At 37.7% G+C, this 18,368-nt stretch overlaps 2 protein-coding genes across 3 annotated transcripts; both read left to right on the plus strand.

The window, feature by feature from the left end:
• Nucleotides 1–2,159: 2,159 nt before the first annotated feature.
• Nucleotides 2,160–6,022, plus strand: LOC145764351 (ras-related C3 botulinum toxin substrate 1-like). Its single transcript, XM_082575968.1, has 4 exons — nt 2,160–2,165; nt 2,793–2,864; nt 3,797–3,987; nt 5,857–6,022. The coding sequence occupies exons 1-4, from the start codon at nt 2,160–2,162 to the stop codon at nt 6,020–6,022; spliced, it is 435 nt and encodes a 144-aa protein (XP_082432094.1).
• A 2,896-nt stretch (nt 6,023–8,918) lies between these two features.
• On the plus strand, nt 8,919–14,099 carry LOC145765090 (ras-related C3 botulinum toxin substrate 1-like). Of its 2 annotated transcripts, none has more exons than XM_082576837.1 (4): nt 8,919–8,999; nt 12,230–12,420; nt 13,253–13,468; nt 13,758–14,099. In XM_082576837.1, the coding sequence occupies exons 1-4, from the start codon at nt 8,994–8,996 to the stop codon at nt 13,921–13,923; spliced, it is 579 nt and encodes a 192-aa protein (XP_082432963.1). In that variant the 5' UTR covers nt 8,919–8,993; the 3' UTR covers nt 13,924–14,099. The 2 variants fall into 2 exon arrangements, with proteins under 2 accessions (XP_082432963.1, XP_082432961.1); XM_082576835.1 differs by lacking the exon at nt 8,919–8,999 and adding an exon at nt 11,363–11,464.
• Nucleotides 14,100–18,368: the final 4,269 nt, after the last annotated feature.

The following is an 18,368-nucleotide window of genomic DNA, read 5'->3' on the forward strand; positions in this document are numbered from 1 at the left end:
CTTTGACAAAAATTTCTGTTTTACAGTAGCTAAATATTTTACAAAATGTTTAAAATCAAATTACAACTTTGGTTATCTTCAAATGGCTATTTTTAACATTTCAGCCTAAGTGCAGGGGAGTAATCAAAGGGCAGGCGCAATTGCCCCTCTCCGTCGAAATATTTTGTATATGCACCGAATAAGACTTTTAAGCTAGGCTATTGGCCAATAGATATTGATATACTGTCAGTTATATTTTTTTGTGTCTGAAATGACAAAATTATCATCTCTGTCGGGTGGCAATTGACTAGTAGATCATATAGTCGTTTCGTTGTCTCCTCTCCTTCCAAACATTTTTATTTCAAGCTACGTCACAGATCAATGGACTTATGTCTGCCATCCTAAGTAGATTACTGTCCAAAATAGAGCTCTTTTGAAGTCTAATAGATGTGCATTTTACTTGAATAAGAAAATGTAGACTACCTCAATGAAGCCTCATCAGTTTGGTGAAGCCAATCAGTTTGGTGTAGTATTTTCTGCTGTTTTTACTGTAATGCATCAAGTTATGTATCCATTCAAGGATCTTTGATGAATTCAAGAAACTCTATTTAATGAAAAGTTCAGTGAGGATGTTTTGTTTTCAGCTACAGTAAACGTAAAGAATTTTGGGTCAAAAATGTAGTTTTATTGCTTTTCAAAAAGTTTTTTATCAGGTTATTTTAGCTGTTGGTTGTGCTGCCGTGCTGCAGGGTTGCCAGATTTTAAATTGAAAAAAAAGCCAAACCTTCATAAAAAAAAAGCCAAAAAAGGCCAATAAAACTGTAAAAAAAAGCCAAACATTAAACTAAAAAAGGCCAAAAACCAGCCAAACAAGTCACTTGTAAAAACCAACTTTGATAGGTAATACTCACGTTGCATTCTAACAGTTTGTAATTCATTAAAAAAAAGCAACAGAAGCTGGTAATTAGTGATGATTTTAGCTGTTGCAGTATGCTAGAATGCTACCCTTTGCATTTGCAACAATTATGTCTTGGAAATGGTCAATTGCATTGATAGAGCTGTGGCATGCGACAGACAATGCTAGTTTCAGCTCAATCTTCTTTTTGCTTTTTCAGAATCAAGTGCAGTAGCTGCAAGCGTATCAAATAATGTTTGTTTGTTTATCTTTATCCTGCATTGCGGGAAAGCGGACTTGAGCGCTATGCATCGGTGAACGCCTTCCGACGTACACCGATTTGAGCTTGTACTGGAAGTTTACGTTTATTATACGCTTTGTTGTCTTTTCATGGTTATTAAAATTACTTTTCTTTGGGACAATGGTTGCTTGGCATAACTTGCAAAAAGCATCACCTGTGCGGAACCGTAGCCAGCCGGGGGCCTCGTCCCCCCTGAAAAAAAATTTGCCCCTCCTGGCAAAATCCCAACATTCTCGAGCAACAGCTACAATTATAATGATTTTGCCCATCTTTCTCGTTGCAGAGCTTTTTCGCCCCCCTAAAAAAAGGTTGGCCCCCCCTTGCTCTGCGGTCTGGCTATGGCCCTGCCTGTGCGTTCATCTTTTTTAAGCTAAGAAAACTCATTTTCCCATTCAGGTAGATATTTCCTGCTGCTATCATACATTGCCTTCCACTTTCGTTTTGACATATTATCAACAGCTACAATACTTTTGAACAGATAATAATTAATACGGTACTTTACATAAAAGCCTGTCAAAATGGTCACTTTATAAAAATTAACAAGCATCGCCAAAAGAGCAAGACTTCATCCTTGCGCACGCTGTCAGTCTGCCCCTGCAGTCTCTGCACAGTGCACATGATGCGCATTAACAAATAGCAATTCCTCAATCCACAGTGAAAGAATAAAGGACAAGTGTTGCCATTGTTGTTTCAATCTTACAAAATACAGTAAATGTAAAAAAAGCCAAACAAATAATTTGCGGCCAAACCAATATGAAAAAAAAGCCAAAATAAAGCCAAAAAGCCAAACCCAAATTTTGTGGCCAAACGACTTCAAAAAAGGCCAAATTTGTGAAATTTGGCCGTAAAAAAGCCAATCTGGCAAGCCTGCCGTGCTGTAGACAAAGAAAGTAGCCTAAAGATTGTGTATCGCATTCCTTTATGACATTAGCTTGCCAGACACTGGAGATAAATTACACAGCGTTTGCAGTAGGGCTATTCATCATGAAGGTAAGTCGATTCAGTCTTCTTGGTGTGTCACACGGCCGTTGCCCAGAGCAACACGCACTCTTGCTTTATCGTTGAATTCGGCCAAATCACGTGCAGAGCATTTTGCTGTTAGAACAAGCCCATTTGAGTTGATGCTACATTGTATGCTCCTGTTCGCTTTTACAACTTGTGCTTCCTGGGAAGCGAATACCCCAGTGTTGCGTCAACGTTTTTCATTTGCCAATGCCAGTTTTTAGGCGATTGAGGCATCTTCAGTACTTCCATGCTCATCTTCACTGGGAGGAAATTTTTCTTCGGGAAAGAGCTTGATATTGGTTGGTATCGTTTCAGCTGCTTTGTAGGCAATGATGATGATTTTTTTTATTTTTTTACAATGGTTATCAGTCATACACAAAATGCAAGCAAGAAATAGGCTATCGATATCTTCAACGCTGCACTGACGTTTCGAGCACAATAACATTGCGATCATCAGAGTGATATAGGAAGTTTAGAAAATATATAGAAGTTATACCATTAGAAGTTATGTTATTAGAAGTTATGCCTTGGAAAATTAGGTTACTGCAGACAAACTCGTGCACCTGCAAATGCAACTTGGTACGAATTCAACATCATTTATCGCACATACAGGCCATAGTCGTAGGAGAGAGAGAGGGAGGGAGAGGGAGAATGAGTGAAAGAGAAAGTGAGGAAAACGGGGAAGTAGAGGGAAACTGAAAGAGAGGGAAAAAGATAGAAAGAGAAAGTGAAAGAGAGAGACAAGTTCATTTGCCAATCAAATTTTATAATACAGTAGTACGGTACACAATATGCTTACATCACAAGACATTTTGGGGGTCGAACCCAGGGATATCTAAAGAAGGGGATGCGAAAGCTCACAGTGATTGCCTTATTTTTATGACACCACCAGGGCGGTAGTTTGTAGCGCGTGAAACATGCGATTCTTTTAACAATTGCAGAAAGTTTTGTTGTGTACCTGCTACAGTCAGCTACAGAAAACAGTTAGTAAATGTTACATAGAGCATATTTAAAGAATACTTGTTTGGAAAGACAGTTGAAAAGTTAAGATTGATTTGTCCAAACAACTGGACATTTTGTTCAAATTCGCGACGTTTTCTTTTAGCAGGGGAAGAGACCGCTTCCCCAGCCCTCATCTCCTACGGCTCATGGCCGGTTGTTTGGTAACTATCTTTACGGGGCAGGAAGGTAAGGAAGAAAATCTTCGTGCCCACCTTTATGTATGTCCTTCTCAAGGCACAGCCATGTGGTCGGAAATGGCTTCGAACCAGCGCGCTCATTCAATTTCATTTAAGTCGTGCCAACGTTCTTATAACTCTGGTGCAGGGACGTAGTCACGAAAAAGAAGGGGGGAGCTTGAGATTAAATCGCCCTCCCCAATTTTTTCTTGCCCCTCAAGGCCTCAAAAACAACGTTATCTATTACAACCTTTTAATACCATTAGGCTTTATAATTCATACTGAATGACGTTTGTTTCCCAACAGTTGCTTTTGCCCCCTTAAAATTTTCCTTCCATCCAAGTCACTGTTCGGGTATTTCAGAATAAAGCGTAATAATGATTGGTGAGAAATGTGCTAGAACGGGAGAGGACTTATGAGGTTTGTTGCTATTTTCAGTCAATCAAGATTGTTGTGGTTGGTGACGGAGCAGTGGGAAAAACTTGCCTGTGCATCTCTTACGCTAACCATGTATTTCCATCCGATTATATTCCAACTGTATTTGAAAATTATTCTATTTCAATTGAAGTTAATGGAGACAACTACGGACTTACTTTGTGGGACACAGCTGGGCAAGAAGAATACGACACGTAAGTGAAGTTTTTGTAACTCACTTTGAAGAGAATGTATCTTTTTTTTCTTGATCTTCTTTTGTTTGAAACATTCTATTTTGCTGCATAAGCTTGTAGCTAAAAGGAGAAATATTATTTTGTCTTCAAAAGTTTGAATAAGATGCTTGCAAATTTGATGGGTGTTAAACTATGTTTATCTGTAACTAGTTAGCCTATAATGAAATTTCGTACAAGAACTAAAATGTTGCAGATCTACGGTATAAAATTTAAAAGATGCAATAGAAGATGTTTGAATATCCGATGATATGATGTTTCAAAGTTTTGACCACGTTACCTTACGTACATCATTAAAATTTGGTAGTTCTGTGTGAGAATAACTATCCTCAATGATCGTTGATTCGTTGCGTTAATGCTATCAAGGTTTTGAGTTTTGCTGTCCTTTTGAAAGTATGTCTGATGTTTGATTTATGTTGAACTTGCACATAAATTTGACAAGTTTTAACTTACGTTTTTCAGTATTAAAAGTTGTTTTTATAATTCATTATGCAAGTATTAACCTCAAACTTTGCAAACCACACATTGCAATCAGCAATAAGTAGGCTAGATCCATATATTTTATCTCTGACATAAAAATGTGATATACGAAATACAATTAAAATCAATGCAGTTGTACCTTCACAGGCTACAAGAGCCTATTAAAATATCGCAAGCGGATGAACTGCGGTAGCCTACCTGTTTCAACTGCATAGGCTGCTGTAGGAGGCTGATCACGTTACACCGATGTTCAGTCACCATGCATCTGCATTGAAACAAGCAACGATGTGAAAAACGACCATAGCTGTTTGAATCTCATCGCATGCGGTTAAACCACAATTTTGGGCCCAATATCAATGAAATCCTAGGGGCCCAAATCAAGATATTCATAAAAAAATGCACTGCATCCAAAAATTACGATGTCCTGGTTTCTTCATGGTTTTGGGCCCTTAAAATTATTCCCTAAATTAATCCCTTGAAATTTATTGTGTCAAAACATTACACAACAAACCTTTGAAAAATATTTTCTTTGTATTTTAGATTACGCCCCCTTTCTTATATAAGCGCGGACATACTTTTGGTGTGCTTCTCTGTGGCTTGTAAAAAGTCATACTCGCACGTTCGGTCGAAATGGATTCCAGAAATACGACACCACTGTCCTAATGGGATTGTCATCCATGTTGGGACTAAAATCGATCTGAGGACAAATGTAGAAAAGCTACAAGAAATGAAAGCTTCAGGCTCCAAACTTTTGAAGTAAAGCGATCAGATCTACCTATTTATTTTTTATGGCTTAATAGCAGGGATGTGGAGTCGCAGAGTCGAAGTCGGAGGAATTTTGGCGTGTCAGGAGTCGGCCAGTTATAAATCGAGTATTCGGAGTTGTATATTTTTCACCCAACCCCACAGTCCTGTTTCATAGAAACCCAGGCAGCCACTTCATCCAATTCAGATCTTTACAAGATCGGGTATGGATCTGACCAGATCTTCACTGACCAGATTGAGGGCCAGAAGTGGCTGTCTTGGACTAGGCGTAGATTATTTCCAAATACAATACAAGACGTAGGCTACGTAATATAGAGTAGACTATCTCCACACTTGTCCGATTTAGGCATTTTGACAGCACGAGTTTTGCAATCTATCATAAACCTACGGTATTGCTTTTTGAACTTGTTTAGCTTTGGTGGTTAAACTGTAGATGTAGGCCTATTAGAAAGTTTCTTGCGTTCTGGTTTTTGCTTTGATAGTAAAGATTTGATTAAACAGACCAGAAAGAAGTCAAATTTTGTGTCTACTTTTTATTGAAATATTATTTATAATAATTAATTATACTACTGTTGTTTCTGTTTTCAGATATGCTCAAGGTGTTTCACTTGCAAACGATGTGGGAGCATTAAGATATTTTGAGTGCTCTGCACTGACATCCTATGGCGTTAACGATCTTTTTCATGACTCAGTTCAAATTTTGTTGGAAGGACCGTTGGAAAAAAGAGAAACTAAAAAATGCTTGTTATACTAGTTTTATACATCCAACAAAATTAGTGTTTTTGTAATTGTGACGTGAAGTATAATTTTTTTGTTACCAGGCTCTCTACTTGAATCTATTTTTGTGATAACATCTTGTCATCGCAATCTTATTTTTGTAATTAACTGCTAATTTTTAATGGCTAGAACAATACAGATTAAAAAATTCCCGTTTAGCGTTGGCCTTAATGCTATACTATTTCAATGAGCCAAACTTAGTAAGACTTTGAAACTTGCAATAATTGTAGCCTACATACTACGCATGATTGCCTAATTATTGCATTACTATAGGCTACATTAAATAATATTTTTGGGATTAAATTAACTTTTCCCAGTGGTTTAAGTCTTCGAGATCCCCCTTACGCCCTAGAAAAGATCCAAGATCACATTTCTACAGGAGAACTTATTACAGCTTGGTTTTTAGAAATCTTGAATGCTGTAATAGTTGGCAATAATATTTGGGAGCACTTTATACGGTAGGTGCAAGCAAATATTTTTGTCAAATTGAGAACACCTATCTATATCTATACCACCTACAAAATGGTATGGTTCTTTTTACATCCAGCTCACTACTTGATCGTAAGAAACTTTATAGACAAAGTAATACGCAGTGTATATGATATTCATATTGTCATCGATAAGTATAGGCTAAGGTGTGTTTAGTATTTTTTAGTAGTTTAGTATTTTTTTTATAAACTGTTAAGCGTATCAAAAGTTCATAAATTTGCAAGTGTTGACAACATCAGAAGCTCTGAAGAAAATAAATTTTAAAGAAGAAAATTCCTGTAGGCCTACTACGGCCCACCGAGATCTTATACGGTTCAATTTTAGCCACGGCTGCAAAAAGTTGCCAACCCCTGGACTATAGTAATCAAGGTAGCCTACATTTGACTTTATATTTTTATCAACACAAAAATAGGATATTTAATATTGTTAACTGGTTGAGTAGGAAATGTACGTTCATTTCGGAATATTGTGTTATTTTCTCAGTGCCGTATTAGTAAAACACATAAAAATTTATAATTCTTATCATAGCTGAAAACACGCGTGCCTTACTCATCCGGCTATGCAAATGGCATGTGACTAAGAAAATAAAGCAACGAAAAGAAACTACAAATACCTAGAAAAATTTCATGTTTTCTTTGTGAGCGTGCCCTCTGGATCTCTCCCTGCTCCATAAAGGATGCGTTCAAACAACGCATTTCAAAGAAATCCCTCCATCTAGCGGCACTTAATGAATGGAATAATTTGCAAACAACATTACTTCAACAACAAGTGAAAAATTCAGTTTGTCAACCACTGGATTCTTGTGTCACTAGTTCAAAGCCTCCACAATTACACGCAAAACTTCCAGGGTTAGGTTGCAAAGAAGCCTTTTCAATCCGAGGATAAACTAACCAAGGGTAGAAATTTGCTATTAGTTAAAATGTGTGGGAATTTACAGTATCGTAATGTTAATCAGGTACATCATAGGCTATCCTACTTCTGATGAGTGTTAGCATGTGACGACAGCTGATAACGTCTATGCAAAATCATTCAACAATGAATCATACTGTATTAAATTAAAAAGAAACGTCCAATAAAATTTATTGGGCCTAGATCAACAGGTATTTATGACATATAAGTTGGCTATCATGCAGATTATTGCATGCCCTAATCACACGATAACGTTTGTTCTTGCAATGAATCATAATGCTATTGCACAAAGCAGACGGCGATGTGCGTCTTGTACGTATCTTTTCATTATTTCCTGTTTGTATTTTATTTCTAAGACTGTAGTCTATGTTCTTGAAGAGAGGCAATTAGCTGCAAGAAGACCATAGGCATATACTGAGTAATATGTTCTGCAAAGCCATTGATAGCACAAATGTATTCGGCTAGATTTAGATTAAGGTTTATGAGCTCTAACAGTGGTGTTAGCTTACAGCAGATTAATTTTTCGTGCAGTGGAGTAATGATGAATACGCTAACAAGTTGATTAAGATAGCGTTCCAGACTTTCAACGTTCTACACTGCATGATCGGCTACTGTGACGTATTTTAACGCTCCAAATATATCACCGGTCTACTTTTCACTAGCTGTAGCGTTGGCTTTACATTGCAAAAGTCAGATTCTGTGCCAACTTGTTGTGGGCAGGGTCGTTGAGAAGATAACTTGGGCCCAGTACCAATGAGATCCACAAACTAAGACCTTTTTAAGAAAAACACAATTAAGCCTATATTAAAAAAACGAAGTGGTGGTTTTTTTAAGTTTCCTCACCCCTTTGAAATGTTATGGGTCCCTAAAATCATCCCGGCCGGATACAAAATTACCTCCTTCACCCCCGTCAACGATACTGGTTGTGAGCTACAGTCAAAATAAACTGATCTTACCTTGAGATATTGAAATCTTGTCTGTAACCTTAAAATTAAACTCTATCGGAAAGAATGTCTGTAACCTATCAGGAAACCTGGTCTGTATTCTGAAATAATTGAATCAAACATTAAATTCCTATGGTTTGAAGTTGTGATTACCAATTGACATTAAAGAAGACTATTGAAAGCGTAATACTGTAAATATAAAAAAGAAGGATTACGATCCTAAATTACTTAGTGGAGTAAGTTCTAATGACATAATTTTAAGACGTGTGTCAAAGAGAGAACACGTAGCCTTCATCAGCTTAAAGGGGCTTTCCAAGACACTATTTGATGCAAATGTTAGCCTTCTTTATGTTTTAGCGGGAGCAATTTGATTTTCAATCAGGAGAGGTGGCGAAAGCTAAAGGTTCAAGGGTATTTGATTTTAAAAATAAATAAAAAAAAAGAGAATATTTTGAAACATTATTGCTACAATCTACAAGGACAAGCTATTTGTTTCATTTTTTTTGATATTGCACTAACACTGTGTATTTAGATTAGTACAATAACACCAGTAAAGAATTTAATTTGTGAAACGTATAGCATTCACTACAAACTTATCTGTCAGTCATGAAAGTAAGTCATTGAAATATTTTTACTTGTTAACAATATTTATCTGTAGCCTTAAAGCCTATACCCTACGTAAAACTCAAGCAAAAAATTAAATAAATTTGTGGTGGTTTACAGCGGGTTTCCTGCAGTGACGTAGCAAAAATCAAGTTTTAAGGGGGAAAAACGATTGTTAGGGAGCAAGAAATAAAGTGTTTATTTTATATAGCTACTAAATACAGCCAAACATTGATGAAACATCATTCAACATGTAATGCAATGTCATTAAAACGTTGTAATAAAACATAACTTGTTTGGGGGAGCAAGATAATTTTTTGGAAAGATTGCTTCCCCAAGTTCTGGTCAAAGACCACAACAATGGGAAGCTGTAAAATGACAATGATAGTCTTCGAGTCAAGAGATTTTGAATTTCGGGTAGATGTGACAACAATAATAAAAAATATAATGTGACATATGTGTCACAGTGGCGTAGCTACCCAGTGGATCTTGTGGATAAATCCAGGGGCGGCACGTTGCTGGAGGGCGGAAAAATGGGATAACATCTTAAACGAACAAAGACAGTCACACTAATTTATGTTCAGAGAGACTCTGACTTAAACGACCAAGTTAACACTGATTTAAGTGAAGCCAAAAAATTATACGTAGACCGAAGACGTAGGTCTCTCGCATGTTGAAGAAACCAAGAGATGCATGTTAGAAGCTATAGACCGGTTTCGGAGTGAAGCGGAAAAGTGTTTCAGCGATATGTGTTTGCTGAATTAAGTATTCATCTTTTTAAATCCCCACACTTTGTTGCGAAGTGACAGTATCGAAATAGATATAAACAAAGTTGAGAAAAAGTATGATTGCTGGTGAGTGAGGATTGATGTATGATGATTATGATGATTAAAGTATGATTGATGAGTGATGATTGCTGGTATATTTAAAAATGACACTACAGCGCTGGACGTGCTGCAGTGGTTAAGCAAACATCGTTTATAGCAGTGGTTCCCAACCTGGGGTCCGTGAGAAAGCATTTGGGGGTCCGCGATTATCTTGATGAATTTTGGGGGAAAAAAACGAAAAGCGATCTTTTTACTTTTATTTCTCTCTTTAAATGCAAATGTGTCAAGCTCAAGCCCGCGAGAATAAACTGTGCCGGTATGCATTAAAATAAATCTATGCTGCTGCCTACAGTGTGTACATTGACCTTAAACTACATCTACCACAACGCATGTCGATTACAGTCAAATCAGGATTGGCTCTTCTATTACGTAATAGACAGCAGAGAGACAAATTTTGCGCACACTTGGAAACCCTGCAAATCTCATTTCAACATTCAACGTTATTTTAATTAAGAACACCTGCCGAACGAAGTTGAAACATGGATTCGAAATCCTTTTCTTTTTGACTTGAACAACATTAGCGATGACGATTTTAGTAAAGATGACCTAATTGATTTGAGATCAAAAGAGTTATTAGTTATTACGCATTGAATTTCATTCAAAAACTGTGAAAGAATTTTGGTGCTCACGACTGCAAACCTACCCATTCTTGGCAAAGCAAGCGATTATTATTGTTTTGTTACCATTCATAACCACTTACCTTTGCGAGGCAGGATTCTCAGCTCTTGTTACAATAAAAACTAAACATCGAAATCACCTGGACATTGAAGATGACATGCGTGTTGCATTGTCAAAAACTCAACCACAGTTCAGTCGTTGAGTTCAGGAATGGCAACAACAGCCCTCACATTAAATTTGCTTACGTTGAAAAAGTTTTATGCATGGCACTTTGGGTCACCTTGATATTCAAATACTGCTGACATTTCTTGAACAATTCATTCATTTTCTTAATTGAGCAACTGTTCAACCTGATATTTGCTGCAGGAGTCATAGCGGCAATGCAATATGACACAGTAGCTACAGTAGTTGAGTAGCATAATTATTACAATAGTCAATAGTATGTTAATTGAGTTTCAGGCAAAATTTAGGTGGGGGTCCGCAGAATTAATAATTTGTCTAAAGGGGTCCGTGACAACAAAAAGGTTGAGAACCACTGGTTTATAGCAATAGACTAGCTACTGTCCATTGAAAGTGATTTAGTCGATACATTATCTTTTGACGATAGGCCTATAATTTCTAAATTTGCTTCATTGAAAGCTAGGCGTATTGCGTTTTAAACTTTCAATAGGACACAACTTTAATTCTTCTGTTGTGTGGAATATTAATCAGCTTTTACGATGGTGTTATGGGAAGGGGGCGGCATTTCGAGCAAAAATCCAAGGGCGATATATTGAGTTGCTACGCCACAGATGTGTCACATGACATAATTTATGTACATCGACATATAGGGGAAGGCGGGGCAAGTTGTGCAAGTCCCGGTTTGAAAGGAAATAAAGAGCGTAATGAGTCTTTCACGCCATTATTATATTTTACCATAAGTTAATGCCTTTGAAGCACGTGAATCGCAGTTATCAGTTTTTTGGGCAGGTTAGTCTTGATCAACGATATAAGGTGTTTAGGTCTTAGGATCTAAATTCGGATGCAAACAAAATTTTGATTTTTTGGATGCACAGTAGAACTAGTCAAACTTTAGCAGTAGGGGGCAGTAGACATATGATGTAGTTGTATTTTCACAGGTAAAATTTTTTCGTGCATTTGTTAGTTTTCTTGAAATTTTTTGTTCTTTAAAAAAAGTGTGAATGGGGCAAGTTGTGCAATTGATGACGGGGCAAGTTGTGCAACTGTTCCTGTAAACCGCCTTTTTTAATTTACAAATGTTCTAGCCTATTAGCCATTTTTACATAGTTTCAAAGTCTGGAGATAGTGAATGAATGTAAAATAGCTGATTTGTTAAATTGTCTGTACTTTTGCTGGCCGTAATATGTTGCTCAACTTGCCCCTAGTGTTGCTCATCTTACCCCATGGTGCTACACAGCTTGCCCCATGGTGCTGCACAACTTGCCCCGGAAAAATAATCCGGGGCAAGTTGTGCAGTCGTTACTTAAACTTGAATATAATGCAAAATACGAAATAAAACGAACCAGTTTTTGTCTTAAAACTTGGCTTATTAGCATGTTTTTGAAATGCAATACTTGAGTCTTCGAAAAAGTTAGTGAAATAAAAAAAATTGGATTTAAAAAAAACTTGCTCAACTTGCCCCGCCTTCCCCTATGACATAATTATGTCACATGTGACATAATAAAACGAACTGGGATGAAACAGGAGTCATCGGTGACTATTTTTCACTTGCAGCCAATCAAGATTGTTGTGGTTGGTGACGGAGCAGTGGGAAAAACTTGCCTGTGCATCTCTTACGCTAACCATGCATTTCCAACTGACTATATTCCAACAATCTTTGACAATTACTCCACTTCAACTGAGGTGAATGGAGTAGCATGCGGACTTACTTTGTGGGACACAGCTGGCCAAGAAGAATACGATAGGTAAATTGAGTTTCCTTAACTTGTTTGGAAGCAAAGTATCTTTTATAGTTTAGCTCTAAAAGGAAGACGCATTTACATCCAACAATAAGACCAGAAATTAAGTCTATACGAGATTAATCAAATCCTATCTGGCCAATCATGTGTACATGTTTTCCAAACCGTCACCAAAAGTTACTTAAATCAAGCCCAGTGGCGTAGGGTTTATGGGGGCAAAATCAACTGTTGGAGAGGCAAACGTTGTTACTATAAATTACAATGGTATTATAACGTTGTAATAGTATTAAAAAAATAATTGGGAAATGCAAGATAAAATTGTGGGATTTCCTAACCCCCATGGATGCGTTCCTGATCAGACCCAGATTAATTTCCTAACTTATGTCAAGATTAAATCCACATTTAACCGAAAACCCAGGCAGATTAACAGCTTTAAAAATAGACACCACTTTGCACATTGATGTGTGAACAAGTGAATTCCAATTCCAAGCAATGGCGATTCCTGGTTTGGCATGTAGCCTAAACATTATTTGATATCCTAAAGCGGCCCCACAGTCAAACAGTGTGAGCCTTGGCATAAAAGGACGCCAATTCGACGCTGCTCAAAAGCACGTGGCAACTTTTTCGACAGGACATGTGAGGATATGCCTACACTCTACAGGAAGACATGAAGTTATGGATTGCTTTTCTATCTGTCCACTTAATCTTCTCGTTGTACCATCAAGTATAAAGGATGCATATAAAAGCAATTAAACATGCTGCAAAAAGAGAAATGTTTTACCTTGTCGAAACATGTCATAACAGCTTATGTTTCAACTATGAAACGTTTTTCATTTAGATTACGTCCCCTCTCTTATCCAAGTACTGACATATTCTTCGTATGCTTCTCTGTGGGTTGTAAAAAGTCTTTTTCAAACGTTCGCTCGAAATGGATTCCAGAAATACGACACCATTGTCCTGAAGGGATTGTCATCATTGTTGGTACTAAAACGGATCTGAGGGAAAATGTGGAAAAACTAAAAGAAATGAAAGCTTCAGGCTTTAAACCTTTGAGGTAAACCGATTCGTTATCTTCTGTATAAGCCTATGTAGTAAAATATTATAAAACACATGTAGAAATTTACATAGGCTTACATATGGAGCCACGTATTTGACGGATTTACTAGTTTTAAAATCATAGTTCAATAAAGTGTTTGACTTTGGTGACATATAATTTTAGTGTAATTTTTTGTGTTCAAGCTTGTGTATTGGTGGTAAAGATTTGATTTTGTCTACGTTAAAAAACGAATTTTTTCGTGTTCATTTATGGCCATCAATATCTTGTTTATGATCTATCTTTGCAGATTTGATCAAGGTGTTTCACTTGCAAACGATGTGGGAGCGTCACGTTATTTTGAGTGCTCTGCACTGACAACTAACGGCGTTGACGAAGTTTTTGCTGATTCAATTAAAATTTTGTTAGAAAAACCAGTTAAACAAAGAGATCCCCAGAAATGCTTGCTATATTAGTTTGATTCGCTTATTCAATAGAAGGGAATCAATTATTTATCGCGTCAAATTTAAAATTGCGGCCTGGACTTTTAACTTGCTTTCGATAGCATACACCTTGCCCGATTTGCGGCCACAAAGGCATTGGAAGCGACCGTGAATAAAAATCAATTATGCACAAGCTTTTTTATATACGTAGCCTACCCTAGTTTAATGTCCACTACATAAATGTTATATCTTAGTTTTATTCTATATTAAAGACCTCTATTCTAAAAAAATATTTTATAGTTAAACTTTTCTCTTCTTGGTTAGGTTAAATTTTTACCATCTTTTCTTTGTGTTCCATCACAAACATCAGTTTTTACTTGTTTAAGTTAAAAATCAAATTAAATTTTAAAAATAATATTGTCATCACTGATCAAATAGCTCATGTGTAGTAGTAGCTAATGTTTCCTGCAATCCCACTTTGAAGGAGGTTGAACATAAGCTAGAAGCAAAAGTTTTTTTCAGAGGATCGAATGTCAAAAATGTGTAATGCATTATGCAAGAAGGCTTATGGCTACCTAAAGATACGGCCTGATTTGTCACATTTTGGAGAAATTTCCAGATTTTGCTAACTTTGGGCGAGTGTTTAAATAAATTTTTCTAAAAATTATATTTTTACGCTTTCTTTACTGTTTTCCCCAAATGGCATAGGCTAATAACTTTTAACATTCTCACATGTTAAAAAACAAAGAAAATTTTATTTCGAAGATTTTAGTCAGACTGTTAATTTTTCAACAACAGTCTGATTGAACGTTTTTAACTTCTTACTTTTTCTCATTTGCTATTGCTTCCCCAAGGCAACAAAAAGCTTTTATATCATTAGGAGACAGCAAAAAGTAAAAAAATCTCAGAAAATGTCAGTCAAACACTAGCAGTAGCTGTAGTGTAGCCTAATCAAAATCTGCAAAATGTGACAAATCAGGCCGCATCTCCAGGTGGCCATGAAAGGCTAAGCAAAAACGTAGCAAACCTGCAGAATTGATGCAGCTCTATTGGTGATATTTATGTTGTCGATGAGAAAATATCACAACAAGGTTGTTCAAGAGCGCAAACATGACAGGCTGCATTATAAAGTTTGACGAAAATTTTATGGGTCGCAATTGAAGAAATTCAATAAAATAAAGAACTGAGTTTGCTTTTCTACTTAACGCATTTTTGGTGAGTTACTGCTTTGTTTGTGACTATAAAAAGCGATTCCGAAAAGTTATTTCTTGCAAAACTGCTTGCCTGGAAGTTCGTGGTATTGATCGTGTTTTTTTTCGTCTTGGGTGCTGTCCTGCCGCTTTAAATTAAACTCTTTCGGAATTAATATACAGTATACACACCACACACTGCAGTTTCCCATTGTTGTTCACAAAGAAATACTTTTCCTCCCAGTTAGAACTTCACTCTCTGTTTTCCTCTGACACTTTGACGCTCATTTTTTGAGACTTTCACTGCCAACCACTAGATAAGCAGATCTAGTGACATTGTGATGTAATTTGACGCCCCATGACATCATAATGTCCTAAAGGGGGGTTGTTGTGTTTCAACAATTTATAACGGTTAATTTACAACTTTAATTTAAGAGGTTGTGTAAGCAACAAAGATAGCTTAACTAATCTGATGTCAGGTGGGATACGTCTCTCTTGAAAATCCTTTTATTCTTCTGCAAAAGTCAAATTTATGATTCCAAAAAAAGTGTTTTCAATTAATGTTTCTTTTGTCTTGTTTTTTTTCTGACATCCTAATTTTACTTCTGATCTTGTGCTTTCTGTTGACATATAATAGTTCATGCGTTTCCGCATGTTTTTCGTGTCGATGTCGATGTCGCCAGCTTTCTTATTTGTCACTTTGTGAGTGTCAATAATAATGATAGCAATAATGAGCTGTAGATATTGTTTTTGTTTCAAACTACTGTCTGCTTTTTTTTTCTCGAAATCAAGAGAAATCAATTCACTTTATGCGAAGGAATTAATTTCAAAATGTTTTCACAACAATTGTTTAGCCTGACATTTTCAAGTTTTTATCATTGTCGAGTCGTTCGCCGCGTTCTTTAAATTTTCTTTTGAAATAAAGCGATGCTCAATTGCTCATGCATGATGCTTGAAAGTGCTTCAAACTATAATCTTAGTTCAGAATTTTGAAGTTAAAGTAAAAAAATGAAAATTTATCAAACTTTAACTTAAATTCAAAACATTTTCATATGCCAACACATTCCAAAAATCAGAACATAACTTTGCTCTTCGGCTGGGTTGCTTGTATTGTGGATTCTTTCTTTTTATTTGGTTTAACACTACAGCACGTATACATCAATAAAATGCCGATTGAGCATTATACTGGAGGCACCTTGCTGTGCATTGCGCAAAGCTCACTGCTTGCAGTTTGAGTACTTTGGCAAGGTTGGCGGTAGTACCATTTTTGGAGCTTAGGTTCCACAAATGGGAAAACGTTACATGGAGGTATATATCTCCGTGGCCATACCCAGTGTACCTACTGCACTGAGAAAGCTAGAAGACCGAAACGGTGTGCACTCTACTGCACTGTCTGCAGTTATAGATACATAAATAAACGTATTGGATGATGATGATGGCGTATGAGCGATTTTTCCAGGCTAGATTGGAGGACAGGAAATCTTCAGCCACTCAGCAGTCTCGTCGTCCAGGATTCTCAGACCATGCGCAGTTGTGCACCGTGTGGAGGCCGGTGGGTTATGCAGTGGTGGATGACATGGTCTGCGGTCTGTTCCGTGGCACCACACTCGCATTCTGATGAAGGAGCCAGGCCCCACTTGTGCATGTCCGAACGAAAGCGGCCGACGCCAGTTCGCAGGCGGTTAAGCCTGACCCACGCAAGCCTTGCGAGGGACATCCCTGGTGGACGGGGATCGGCGTCGGGTATGAAGTCACGGAGCGTGGAGGTGTGATTTTGCCACTCCGTGTTCCACTTGTGGTTCGTCCAGTGTGCCGCACTTAAACCAAGTTCTTCTGCGTTCTTAAGGAGTTGTTGTGCGGCAGGCAAAAAGGGGCGTCTTGATTTCAGCCGCTGCTTTATAGGTGGTGGTCTCTTGAATGTTGCATGGAGGAGATGGTCCGGGTCCAAAGCGCGGCGAGCGAGAGAAATCGTGGCTCCTTTACGGCGTAGCTCAGTGGGTTGGATGCCTGCTAGGACGGGTAGGCAGTCCGTTGGAGTGGGACGCAGGCATCCAGTCACAGTACGCAGTGCGTCGTTGATGGCGGTATCAATCTGGTGGGTGTGAGAACTACGACACCAGACCGGCGCGCAGTCCTCAGCGGTGGAATGAACAAGGGCTAGGGTAGCTGTACAAAGAGTTTTAGCACCAGCTCCCCAGCCGGAACCCGCCAATCGTCTCAAAAGTGCGACGCGTGTAGATAGTTTTTTGCGCAGTGACTTCAAGTGCCGGCGGTACGTGAGTGACCTGTCCAGGGTTATGCCGAGGTACGTAGGTTCGGCACAGTTGGGCAGGCGTTCCCCATCAATCTTGATGTTTATCTCACGCTGTGCCTCCCGGTTGTTAAAGTGGAAGGGCGCCGACACTGTCTTTGACTTGCTGAGCTGTAGCTTCCATTTCTGGAGGTATGCTGATAGTGTTTGCATGTCTTGGCTGAGGTTCCTCTCTACTGACTGCCAGTTTCCTGCTGAGTGCAGGAGTGCCAGGTCGTCTGCGTAAGCATATTTCCTGGAGATGGTGGGGGGCAAGTCGTAGGTGTTACTATAAAGTACTTTGATATATAAAGTGCTTTGTATAAAGTATTTCCGTCCGGATTTGATGCTGGTACTAGGATGATAGCAAAAGACCACATGGTCAACGAAGTCAGCTGCTACCCTCATACACACAAAAATAAAAACTACGAAAAGACAATAACAACAAAAAAACGCCAAAATTAAATATAATAACAGACAGTCAGATGGTGCTAGGCCAAGCAAGATAATAACTAAAATTTCCAGGCTTAGTTGTAGTATTACTTAAGTGGTTTTGTAATTTGGTTTTGAAACATCTAATGGTATCGGTTTTAAGGTCTGTGGAAATGGTGCTTTAAAGTTTTACAGCTAGGTATTCAAAGTTTTTCTTGTCTGTGTTAGATTTACCATTTGGTAGATAAAATTGCTGTCTAGTTTTCTGTCGAGTGTTGCAGTTATAAACTGCATTTAGGTTTTTAAAGTATTCGAAAAATTAATTAGCCAACATATTGTGAGCAGATTTATATATAAAAACAGCGCATTCAAGGTAGGCTTATTGTTTGTTCGTGCATTCTGTGAAGTTAAAATTCTGTTCGTGTAAGTGGCAATATTAAAGCAAAGGTGTAGAGTAGTTAAGGTTAATTTCTAAGTTTCTGAGGTTAATAACCAAGCAAGGTTAAAATCTCAACAAGGCCAATAAGTCTGTCGTATACCATAACTTCAAAAAAACAAAAAACAAG

This window comes from Aplidium turbinatum, chromosome 2, assembly GCF_918807975.1.
Source record: "Aplidium turbinatum chromosome 2, kaAplTurb1.1, whole genome shotgun sequence".
In the NCBI taxonomy this organism is placed as follows: domain Eukaryota; kingdom Metazoa; phylum Chordata; class Ascidiacea; order Aplousobranchia; family Polyclinidae; genus Aplidium; species Aplidium turbinatum.